Source organism: Lepisosteus oculatus, chromosome 6, assembly GCF_040954835.1.
Source record: "Lepisosteus oculatus isolate fLepOcu1 chromosome 6, fLepOcu1.hap2, whole genome shotgun sequence".
Classification (NCBI taxonomy): Eukaryota; Metazoa; Chordata; class Actinopteri; order Semionotiformes; family Lepisosteidae; genus Lepisosteus; species Lepisosteus oculatus.
Window position 1 is genome coordinate 50605956 of NC_090701.1, and position 12656 is coordinate 50618611.

At 37.6% G+C, this 12656-nt stretch overlaps 1 protein-coding gene across 2 annotated transcripts; it reads right to left on the reverse strand.

Annotated features, from left to right (window-relative positions):
* Positions 1–1789: 1789 nt before the first annotated feature.
* Positions 1790–11430, reverse strand: ggh (gamma-glutamyl hydrolase (conjugase, folylpolygammaglutamyl hydrolase)). Of its 2 annotated transcripts, XM_015353571.2 has the most exons (10): positions 11156–11430; positions 10874–10900; positions 10070–10178; positions 8901–8951; positions 8281–8365; positions 6920–7058; positions 6666–6772; positions 5649–5739; positions 3728–3862; positions 1790–3036 (listed from the first exon to the last, which is right to left on the reverse strand). In XM_015353571.2, the coding sequence occupies exons 1-10, from the start codon at positions 11259–11261 to the stop codon at positions 2915–2917; spliced, it is 972 nt and encodes a 323-aa protein (XP_015209057.2). In that variant the 5' UTR covers positions 11262–11430; the 3' UTR covers positions 1790–2914. The 2 variants fall into 2 exon arrangements, with proteins under 2 accessions (XP_015209057.2, XP_006634071.3); XM_006634008.3 differs by lacking the exon at positions 10874–10900 and having other exon boundaries at positions 11156–11429.
* Positions 11431–12656: the final 1226 nt, after the last annotated feature.

A 12656-nucleotide genomic window follows, 5' to 3' on the forward strand; every position in this document is an offset into this window, starting at 1 on the left:
ATTATAACTGAATTATTTAATCATGGATAAGATAATCTCTGGTAGTAATAATAAAGGAGCAATTTTATTCATTTGTGTATATGGCCACAGCCAAATTTTAAAGAGCAAAGAAAATTTCACACTTTTTTTTCAATTTAAGATGAAGTAATAGCACATTTCTAAAGAAAAAAACAGTGTCGCCTCCATTTTGATCCTGCTAAAGATGAACAATAAAAGTTGCATAAAAAAATCAACAGGTAATGAGCTATATTGTAATTTATCAACAAGCGGAATATATTTTATTTTATTAATGATCAAATGAAATCGACCAAAAATTAGTTTTTCAAACTATAAATATATGTTTTTAAAATATGTGCCACAATTATTGGCTCTCCTTGCAACGATAATGGGATTGAGCTGCTTTCCATAATGTTTTATGTTTAAGTTGGTGAAAATATTGAGAGGGATCTTATACCATTCCTTCATACAGATTCTTTCCAGATAGTTTATATCTTTTGGTAACTTTTACGTGCTCATGAACTGCCCTCTTCAATTCGAACCACACATTTTCAAAGGGTTGCAAGTATAGAGACTGAATTTGGCCTTTGCAAAATGTTGGTTTTGTGGCCCATCAACCTCTTCTTTACAGTGATGTGAAGAAGAAACCACACTCTCTAAGGATTCTATGTTTTTACATATTAACAAAAATCTTACCTTCACTTAGTCCCCACAAAGTACTAACAGTAGATAAATCTAACCTCATGTGATAAATAACACAGAATTACTTTATAATAAAACACACTTTATTATTTAAGCAAAAAAAAGGCAAATTTCAGAAGCCTTGTGCAAAAAAAATAAAAGCATCCTTACTGCTTCCATATCCATTAAGAAGGTAATTGGAATCTGGTGCTGTTAAACGTGCACATAATTAGTTGATAATCGGGAAGGATTCTGTGTATAGAATCAGAAATGTTGTCAGTTTGGAGTGGAACAGTCAGGTTTGTTTTAACATATCATGGCTAGGTCAAAAGATATCCATGACCATCTCAGCAAAATAATTGTTGCTGCTCATTAGTTTGGGAAGGGATACAAAGCTATTTCCAAACAATATGCAGTCCATCATTCCACAGTGAGAAAGAGAATTTACAAGGGAGAAAAAGTTCAAGACGGTTGCCAGCCTGCTCAGGAGTGGGTGTCCCAGCAAATTCACCCCACGGTCAGACAGCATGATGCTCCAGGGAATCTCCAAGCCTCAGTCAAAAAGGTAAACATTTTGAGTTCATGAGTCTGCCACGAGCAAAAGATTGAACAATAATGGCTTTTGTGGATGTGTAGATGGGAGAAAACCCCTTCTCTCCAAAAAGAATGTTGCTGCATGGCTTAAATTCACCTGAATGAGCCACAAGACCGTCCGTCAGGCAGGGGTGATAATCTGGACCTAGTTTGCGGCCACAGGACCAGGATGCCTCACAATCATTGAGTCCAGCATGAATACCTCTCTATACCAGCACATTTTGTTTATATAAAATGTTGTAATTCCTACGTTTTATTCATGTAACAAGGAGATGCTAATGACTGTAGGTATGTTACAGAAATAATTAACTAGGCAGTTATTGTTTTCTTAATTGGGCACCATTCTATTCAGTATCAAGCCGAAGTTTGGGAGTCTGAGGGAACAGTTCTGAGTTCTGGAACCAATAGGAGATTATAACACTGGGAGTAATAATTTGATAGATTAAGTTGTGTTAAAAGAACACTAAAAACTTTTGCAAAACAAATGTCAAACAACAAATCAAAAATGTCTCAATCAATCAGTTAATCAAGATTTATTTATCAATGCACAAACAGTACAGCATACAGCAGTGTTGTCGGCAATGAAATGCTTTGTCCGTGAGCTCGTTAAGAGAGACAGAATAGTAAAAGGACGGGAATTTATGGGGATTAGATTAACAAAAAGAAAAAAAATAGCGTTATGTCATAAAACTATTAAAGTCTCTTACAAATCATCCTCTTAAAAGTATTAAAATTCTAAAATACTACCAGGGTATGATGTTTCACAAAATGCTGAAGTTTCCCCAGGTCATCACTGACATGAAGCCACATTTTGCACAGTGATCTTGTACATGTACAGTACGTCATGCAGTAAGATGGTAGAAATCCTGACCTGTCGTAAGACACATCATCACTGAGAAAGCAGGCATCTGTGACAAAACTGGAAATTCTGTGGTGTAAATGACAAAAAGTGCACCCAAAACATACACTATATTTAAAAAACTCTAAAGGTTTCAGCATTTTAATTAAAAATACACTCAAGTAGAAATCACACAAAAAAAATGCAGAAAGCAAAATGATAGCCCTCTATTTCACTAATAAAGGTTCAATCCAAGCTAACATATAGAAGAAACACAATTTTTCGGCTGTTTCTTTAGGTATAGAGGGGCAGAGGACATCTGATGAACTGAACAGCTGAAATGTGTTTCTCCTTTCTATTTTTCAGCTTGGAATTAACCTTTAATAGTTCAGGTGGGGAGCTGCATCAGCATGCACAGGCTGCAAAGGAACAAGTAACGGGTTTATTCCATGCTGAAAAGAGAAGAAAGAATGGAATTTTCAGCATGGAATAAACCCGTTACTTGTTCCTTATTAACCTTTCAATGTTTCCTTTGTAGCCAACACACACCAACACAGCTTCCCACCCAACATCTCTATTTCACTGGACATGCAATTAAAAATATAATTGTAAAGTGCCTCTTGATTTTGGTTTTGTTCCATCAAATTTAAGTAATGACATTATTCAAGAAAATTATAAATCATCTGTCACAATCATTCTTTTCTTCTGAATAAGCATTCAATCAAATGAAAGATATATACTCGTAAACTATTGCCTTGCTACCTTAAGAGCAAACAAAAATGTTTTTCAATTAAAACCCTGTTGCTAAGAAAATATATAGATCTGCTCAAAAGCAGAGTGATTTCCTTTATAAACTGGACTGTAGTTGTAGATCAGAGCTTTTGATTCTTCTTCTTCACTTGGAAAATGGTGAAAGTTTTTCCTTGCTGTTAAAAACAAAGAAAACCCATTTACAGCACATCCATAAATATCTTTTTGCTTATATCTGTTGAAAGCACATTTTAAACAAAAAATACATTCTAAATAAGAGACTAATGCAGAGTAAATTATTAATACAACAAATTAAGCTCTTGATTACGTTTTAGACATTTTTGGTAAATTAACTGCAGCTTCATCTTTCAGGACAATGTAGTAGCTGAAGCCATTCTCTACTGAAATAAAATGTGTTCTTAAATCTGTTAGTCAATGTTCTGTAAGTGTATATAGACAGTGTGTGTGTATATTATTTGCTAATTTATACAAATATTTGATCATTTAGGGTATTGAGCCTGCTCCTCACACTAACTCAGGATGATTATATACTGAAATACCTCCCACTAGAATACACACTTCCATGCTTATTTTAAAATTAAAAGAACAGTATTTGAGGTCAGAGAACAGATTCTTTAAACCCCACTCCATTCCCAGCTTGCAGCCAGTGACATGAGTAACTTCTGAACAGCAAGACACAAGAGCCCCACAGAACTGTATGTCACTCTCCCAGTCTGAGATGGCCCCCAGCCTGGCAGGCAGCAGCAGGGCCTACATTAAAGTGGAGGCTTTGTGACCCCCCCCCGCCGCACTCTGATTTGACCCAATCGGGAGGCTTTAACACCGGAACAGAACCTGATCAGTTACCTTCATTGACAAAGAAATCAGCCATATAGAAGGTAGCCTTCACTGCATTAGGTGAATGGGGAATGTATGGTCTTGTCCACTCAAAGGCATTCTTCTCAGGGTGCCACTGAGTTCCATAAATGGGGACATCATAGGCTGCACACAGAATAAAAATCAAGCCATATGTAAAACAACGGAATTCCCGTGGAAACCTAATTGAAGCATTTGTACTTATTTTCCTAGGAGACCTCGGTGTTTATTTTTAATTTTAAAACAGGGTTACAGCTGTCAACACAGGCCGTCATTTTCAAAATAAAACATATACTACGTTAACTACTGTAGGACTGTAGGCCAAACAAACCACAGTTCCATTTGCTTAGGATGTTAACATTATTCACTCTTCATCCCTATCCATTCATCCATTTTCCAACCACTTTGTCCAGGTCAGGGTCACAGCCTATCCAAGCAAGCAATGGGCATGAGGCAGGATACACCCTGGACAGGACGCCAGTCCATCACAGGACAGACAGAGACAGACACACACTCACACCAGGGCCAGTTTTCCCAGAGGCCAACTAACCTATCAGTGTGTCTTTGGACTGTGGGAGGAAACCGGAGCATCTGGAGGACAGCCATGCAAACATGGGGAGGACATGGGATCGCACTCAAGGTCTGGGATTGATCCCAGGGCCCCAGCGCTGCAAGGCAACACTGCTAACCACTGCGCCTGGAGTGAATTGTAGCTCCTGGATTCACGTTTTTATATGCATTCAACTCGGAAGCATCCAGTGCAAACACTGGTTAAAATGTTTAATGTTTAAAAGTAATAAAGAAAAGTTACAAAACAAAACGTTGCTTTGAGCCCTCTTGGCCAATTACAGAAAAATCAAAACTGAAATGCGCTGAACTAGAAGAGTGGTGTCCGCGTGATGATCATGTGTCTTTTTCTTCCGTTCTGGGAGCTGGGGGTTGCCTTTGCAAGTGTTTTGCTTGGGGGGGCTGAGGAGCCTCCCACCTTACATTTTGCATTTCCAGGGGTACAGCCTTCTTATGGCAGAGCGGTGGCTCTGTGGCTCAGGATCTGCGCCCGTGGCTAGAAGGTTGCCGGTTTATATCATACAGCGGGCAGGGGAATCCTATTCCGCTGGGCCCCTGAGCAAGGCCCTTAACCCCAGCTGCTCCAAGGGCGCTGTATAAACGGCTGACCCTGTGCTCTGACCCCAAGCTTCTCTCCCTGTCTGCGTGTCTCACGGAGAGCAAGCTGGGGTATGCGAAAAGAGGAATTCCTAATACAATAAATTGTATAGGGCTAATAAAGTAATCTCTTAATCTGTTCTTTACATTTTGAGTATTGATATGCATTTAAGAGTTATTTTGAGAAATCGGATAAAGAAATGGGGGGCAGTAAGACATGCAAGTCTTATGGAAGAAAGTAAAAACCATGAAGGACACACAAATTAACTATTAGTAGAGGATCAAATCTAGTGAGTGGGGACTTCTCGACCACTCAGAAAACTAAACCAAATGAGTATCAAAGAAAACATGCTTTTGAATGCAGCTGAGCCACAGTGCCACAAGCCAGATGCTTTTTATTTAGCCTACAGACTGTACTGCTTAGTCTTTTTCATGCACTTTTAAAATACATACCAGCTCCAGACAAGTTATCATACAACTGACATCCTGATACTGTATTTACACAATGTCCATCATACTTCGGAGTCTTTAAATTTAAACTAAATATTATAGATTCACTTTTTATTTCTATAGCATAAAACATTTAATTATCATTGCAAAACAACTTTTAAGAAACTGAGATCATCTAAGAACTAGGTGACATTTTGTGTTGAAATTGTGTGAGGTATTTTTTTGTAGCCCAACTTTTTAAATAAATGAATGTTCTACATTTTATTATATTAACTTATTTTATGAAACATCGTCTTACCTTCCATGGTAGAAACAAATTCCAATTTCTCATCCTTGTTAGTTGTCAAAATGTTGTAGAACTTTCGGAGTTTCTCGTCACTATTGTATTTCTGGAACAGGTTGGAAGCAACGGTAAGGTTTACTTCACAATCGTGCAACTAACTATGCAAATAACACCCCATTCCAAACAACCTGGCAAATGGGTACTTAGCACTGGCTGGGCCAACTTCAAAATAACTTAAGGTTTACAGTTATCAGAGATTGAGATGTAGCTTGACTACTTTTCTAACATTGCAAGTCAAAGAGTAAAACCCCATACAATTTAGTAAATTTAGTACGTTTCTGGCTCAACCAAACAGGGCCGGATTTGGCTCAGCTGAGCAGGGAGATCTTGGGTTTTCCTGCCAAAGGCAACTCCCTCAGAGGATCTCGGGAAAGAACGTAGCTCGGACACTACTTTGAATGGCACACTTTGGCAATAACGGAGCACTTACAAATGAGACCGGTTGGGGTGGTGCTGAGTGACAACACTCCAAAAGGAAGAGGAATGGAACAAAAGAGCACAAACGCTACTTTCAATGGCACAAATGGAGCAAAAAAGAATTTGGTAATTTAATTTTTTTGTGCTTCACTTGAGCTCAGTTCAACATCTCTTCAAAGAACAGATGTCTACAGCAGTTTCCTCATTAGCCATACTGGGACAATGACATTTCTGGTCGGGAGGGAATAGGGCCACTTACTGGTCCAATAGCACCATTTGAGGCATCAACCTGGATTTAGACCTGCATATTTAAGCACGAAGGAACAAGTAATAGGTTTATTCCATGCTGAAAAAAAGAAGAAAGAGAACACAACGTTTCGGCCGTGGAGCCTTCTTCAGGTGTGACAGTAGTATATACAGTAGAATACAAAAGCTTCTTTTTTTCAGCATGGAATAAACCTATTACTTGTTCCTATACAGCCTACGCATGCTGACGCAGCTACCCACCATATTTAAGCATGGACTACAAACTAAAGCATTTTGGGAAAGGCTCACCTCAACAGAGAGACTCCATATGTGTGAGTTTTCGGTTATAGACTCAGTGGCAAGAGCTTCCAAGAGCTCTGTAGGGAAGTTCTTAAACAGCCTACTTTCTCTGGCACCTACAAAACAGTGTAATGTAAATAACTGCTACAGATTTACTACACAGTGAATAAATCTACACACCTAACACACAGCCAACACCGAATAAATGAATTTGGACAGAATACAGTTTAGGAAATGTATGATTGTATGGAACGAGAACCTACCTTTAGTAAAAATCAACGGAAGTGCAACACTAGTAGTGTTAGTCCTTACTAACAGAATCTTTCCACTCGTAAGGTAAGTCAGCTCCTCAAATCCTAAACAGGTACCCCAAATAGGGAAGTAGTCACCTTCAGAATTAGCCTAAAACAAACAAAAATAAATAACTATATTTCATTATTACATATTTAAGGTGGTCTGTTCTGAGGTTATGAGCATAAGAAAAAAAGGAAGACTGCAAAGGACCCAACCTTGGGTGTTACAGTAAGTAGTTCTAACAGCTACTGTACGTGAAATTAAAGGTTTTACCTGCCACTTCTAGAAACTACCTGGCTGGGAAGCCTGTACCAGACACTCGCAACCCCAGCTGTGATGAATTATTACATTTTCTTTATTTTGAATGAATTTCCTTTACATTTCCAATTGCAATCCCATGTCCTTGTTTCACTACAGAGCATGAAAACACCTCTAGTTCACAGGGTTTCAAACAAATAATCAAGGACATGGGGTCACAACCGACGACTAAAGGGTAATTCGATTTACATTAGTAATACCCGAAAAGCAGTTCTTATGATGTTGCACATCTGGTCTACATGATTTCTACGGTGCATTACTGTATGATCCATAACTATGAGCAATTTATTTTTAATTAATTTTTAGGCAGGTTGGGGGAAGGTTATATAAGCATATGTAGGGCTCTGCATATGGAGGTGTATGTCCTGAAGAGGAAAGCTCAAAAAAGGACACATCAATCCTACCCAAAACAGGAAATTATGAAAAACTACAGTGTGTGGCCCAGCAGACATCAGTAGGTATCAGAAACTACACCTTCCTGTCAGGGATAAACATTCTTATAAAAACAGGTTTCAAAACATGAGAACAGCACAAATTGACATTTTGTGAGAGTAGCTTAGCTTAGCTCAGAGTTCAAAAGCTTAGAGTTTAGAAATAAAAAAATTACTTTACGTGCATTTTATTTATTGTTTTGCCTCCATATGCCCCTGAGAAGGAACCCTTATAAGCCTGTGATTATATGCCCTGTGAAAACTCACCGGCTGATGCCATAGTACTGTGTTCCATTACAGACTGTGGCAATGACCTCAATGAAAAATAAATAAAACACACAGGGACACACATATTTTCTTTCATAACACATGTACAGTACATTTAAGACACTTTGTTTTACCCAGCAGTAAACTGTAACCTCAAACTGTCTTCGAAATCAGCAATTGGAATGGATCAACGTTTTTATTTCAGCTGACAAAATGCTTACTTTAGCATTCGATATCTGTTCTGCACATAACTGAACTTGGTCAGCGCAGGTCTTGCGATTAATGTCAAAGATACAGTGAGGAACGAAAGTTACCTTTAAAGCAAGCTGATAAAAAACACTTGCAGCTTTGGCATACCCTGAAGAGATGAGGTTGACTCCTCCCCCCGGCAACAGGAATCTGACAGGAGAAAGTTACATGATATTATTATGTTTCTAAAACCGAAAATAACTAAAGGAATAAGCATATCATGCAGACTTTTGACTTTCTTATCCTTTTCCCACTTTATCTCTGTCTTGGTCTGTAGATAATCCAGTGTCAGGGGATGCAGTATGGATACAATGTTGTGCCAAGTGCCCCATTCACATTTCACTGTTAGCAAGTTAGCAAGTGGACATGCAACACAGCGTTCCCTTGACTTGCTTCATCACAGTGCTGGCTGGGGCTAGCCAGGTGCCAGCAGGACTGATTTAGAGCTAGTTTTACTGGCCCTTCTCCACAGCACCCAAGCTCCTCCATTTCAGCTTCATGTCACTGTGAGAAAGAGGCACACTGCCTAAGAACACAGTGTGATCCTTGACTCTCCCGGACAGTGAGGGATTCAAATAAAGATGTGATGCAGTAAGACAAAAAACAGTCTTAAGATAACCTTAAGACTTTTGAGGTGCAATACCCCCAAACAAGAAAATGTAGTGATATACAGTAGAATACATACCCATTGATAGAGTTGAAAAGCTTTTCATAGTCCTCTTGTGACTGATTAATTCTATGCAAGAAAGGGGAAATGAGTTTTTTAAAGCGTTGATGAAATACTACGAGAAATCTGTTCTTTTTAAGAAATTGGAAAACCTAGTGGTCAGAAGGTTATAACATTTTTCACAAAAAATAAAAAGAATTTACTGCATTTGTAGGTTTAAGAATAAAACCCATTCTTTTTCTTAAAAAGAAAAACTTTTCCCCAGCTGACAGATTTAAAAATACATGTTCTAATGTCCCATTCATAGCCTTTTTTAAAAACAAGCCCAAGACTTAACAGTTAAGCTTTGTTTATATTACGTGTAAGAATAAAAAGCAAGTAGTTACAGAACTGAAAACAAAGAAGATTATTATACTATACTGTTTTACTCACTGCAGCAATATGTAACATCAGTTAGGGTTGCATCAGAAAGGGTTGCATAACTAGATATTGTAAAATTGTCATTTCTTTTACATTTACGTTTACATGTCATTTGATTTACAGTCTGTAAATGATAATGTACTGTATTCTTAGTGGCAATATTTTCTAGTTTTGCTATAGGAAATGGGGTAACACAGTGACAAAGGCAAATACATTTTGCCAAAAGGTGTTTCAGGAACTACTGAAATTGTGTTATGTTTATAATCTGTAACAGTGCCATTAAGACTAGGTGGAAAAATATGCAGACATTACAGTACTACTTTCTCGCTTTATCTGTAAACCTATTGTATTAATTCTCCAATTTTTTAAAATCATCACTGCCAGCGATAATACAGTAAGACAAATATGAAACTTCACTAAGAATTAGCTAGAAATTATTAATAATTAAAATAGTACTGGCAATACTCTTCTCTTTTTACCTTATCCAATCCTAATCCTATTCTAAAAGTGCTGTCATTTATTTTCAAGTTCAGCTTTCAAAAAACAAGCCAAAACAAAGATCTGTAACATAATTCCATATCATGTCCACTTAACATCATTGAGCACTACATTATTCATTGAACTGAATAAAGCGTCTATAGCATGGTGTAAGTCAATATCTAAATTGCAAAGGATGAAGTGGTAACCATACAGCCATGTAAGATATCATAACCTTACTGCAGTGCATGGTCTCACTTATCTGAGCAGGGCGTAGTTCATTTTCTTACCTTACAGGCACCACTCGAGCTCCTGCTGACTCCAGGAACTTCACATATGATGCCGCAATGTAAGAAATTTCTGGATTCTCAGATGATTTTATTTCTTGAGCCAAAACCCCTAAAATGGTTGATATAATATTCAATAATAAGATAGACATGGTTACCAATGCAAGGCGCAAAGATCTCTACAGTATGCTTGGCAAATAATTTATCAGTCAAACTCTCATTTTAGGTTATAGCACTGAACCATTTTGATCGCTGTGCTTGAGACCTTTCTTGCTTTAGGTGCACAGGAGAAAAAAATAGAAATAAATAAGATATAACCTACACCATTACAATGTATATTGTATAGACCAAAGTATATGAATAGCTGGACAATGTGACGTTTTCAAAACAGAGTGATACTGGCAATTGCAAATACATTATACATTTATTTTTTATGTCATTAAGAAATTATTTCACTGCAGTACTGCATTACGAAAATTAAATTTGTAATATTGGGAAAAGATTGATGCTCACTCAAGATATTAACTGAACAACAACGACCACTGTAAAATCTGTACTGATTAAATATTGAATAAATTATCCTAATTCCATTCTAAATTTTCACTTTGCTTTTTGCCATAGGTGTGTCTCACTACTGTGTTCTTCATTTGAAGTATTCAGTCTAGTGTGACAAATGAAGCACTGACCTGATTAACTAAAGTAAAGGCTCCCTGTTTCAAATCAACTATCGTGCACCAGAGCTCAAAAAGTTCTGTAAAATGTATTCATTTTACTTTTGATCAACTACAGTAACTGTAATAATCCTACCCAGTCTCTGAGGTGGTCTGCAGGTAACTGTAATGAAGCAAGAAATACCGTGATTGATTGCTGAAACTGGAACAAAATCTGCATGAAACTGGGCCCTTTTGACTAAAATTTAAAACCCGCATCTACTGCCTAATTCAACTGTTCTTCCGGTTGGAGTCAAGTGACACGGTAAAATCACGGAGTGACTTGCCTGAACCAGTACAGAATATAAAACGAAGAGAAATTTGTAAATTAGTGTCTATTTTTTTAAGCAAACAAATGAGATTAATAATTTTAACTCACCGATAATGGGTCTGTCGTTTATTTTTGCTGTTTTGAACACTGCGGACGAGGCACAGCCAAGAAAAACAACTAGTAAGAATGCATGACTCAGAAAATTCATTTCCATAAACTAAATTTTAAAAATTAATATATATTCTACTGCACGTTGTACACAGGGATAACACGTATTTCTTTTTGCGCTTCTACCCGAGACCTAAACGAACTTTTAAAAGTGAGATAAACAGCAGTAAATACTGTTACAACATCGTATCTGCGTCACTAGATACAGTGCAACAGTGTTCCCTGGGATATGTAGTCATATTTTCGATCACCTTTTGCTTTTAGGAAATTAAATTGCGATATAACTTTAGAATAAAGAGATCTGCTGCCTGACGGATATATAATTTACATTTCCGTGAGTTTTAATAATTTAATACATAAAGATTACAGTACCCTATAGCCTTTAATGTGAAGCAGCATTACTACCAATAATTCTAGATTGAACAATCATTACATCTTGCGTTAACTCTCCTTATCAGTACCCTGTTTTCTGTTTTTTTTTACACATTTTTATTGGTCTGCACATTACCTTGGATTCCTATATTTTTAAATTTGAGAGTACTTTATCATAAGTTCTCTCAACATGCTACAGTATGTTTATATACTGTATTATATACAGTATCATAAAGTTACTACAGCAGTGGATAGATAAGACTTTATTGATCCTGAAGGGAAACTGATATGTTACAGCAGCCCAAGTCAAGCAAAAAACAGACATCAGAATAGACTAAACATTAGAATACGTACAGTAATACAAAATAATATAAAATACAGTAAATAAATAGGTGTGTGCAGAATATGATCATAATCACTGTAAAAACAATACAATATGTGCAAAATGTGCATAGGTATATACAGACTGATTGTCCAAAAAGTACAATAGAGCAAACATGCTGTCCATAGACGAGCAAATGAAGGGCTAACAGTCCTAGCCTAGGGCAGAGTTATACACCCTGACAGCCGCCGGGAGGAAAGACCTGCGGAAACGTTCCCTTGAACACCGTAGCTGTTGCTTAAAGTACTCCGCTGCCCAGTAACAGTCCCATGAAGCGGATGAGAGGTGTTGTTCATGATGGCTGTGAGCTTGGTCAGCATTCTCCTCTCAGCCACCACCTCCAGGGGGTCAAGGCTCATCCCCAACACAGAGCCAGCCTTCTTGATAAGTTTATTGAGCCTATTTGCATCTCTTGTCATGGTGCTGCTGCCCCAGCACACAACAGCGTAGGAGATGGCCGCTGCCACCACTGACTCATAATAGATTTCTTTGTGCAGTGTACCTCCTCTAAATCTATGCCATCTTATAAAATGCATGTTCCTCCTACAGATCTTTAGATCCTCTGATGATGTGGTTATGACTGAGGTGAGGCTAACTAGTCTGTAATACCATGGCTCTGTTTATTCCATTTTGAATGAATAGGAATCTGCAAATTTTTAACAAGTAGGCATAACCCCTGCCATAAGA

What these genes read in the sequence shown, in the direction of transcription:
- ggh (XM_015353571.2), bottom strand. Translation starts at nt 11,261, where the DNA reads ATGGAAATGAATTTTCTGAGTCATGCATTCTTACTAGTTGTTTTTCTT. An exon ending in TCCGTTGATTTTTACTAAAG is followed by an intron (nt 6,773 to 6,919) that starts GTAGGTTCTCGT and finishes ACTGTTTTGTAG; the next exon opens with GTGCCAGAGAAAGTAGGCTG. An exon ending in TGATTTCTTTGTCAATGAAG is followed by an intron (nt 3,037 to 3,727) that starts GTAACTGATCAG and finishes TGTTTTTAACAG; the next exon opens with CAAGGAAAAACTTTCACCAT.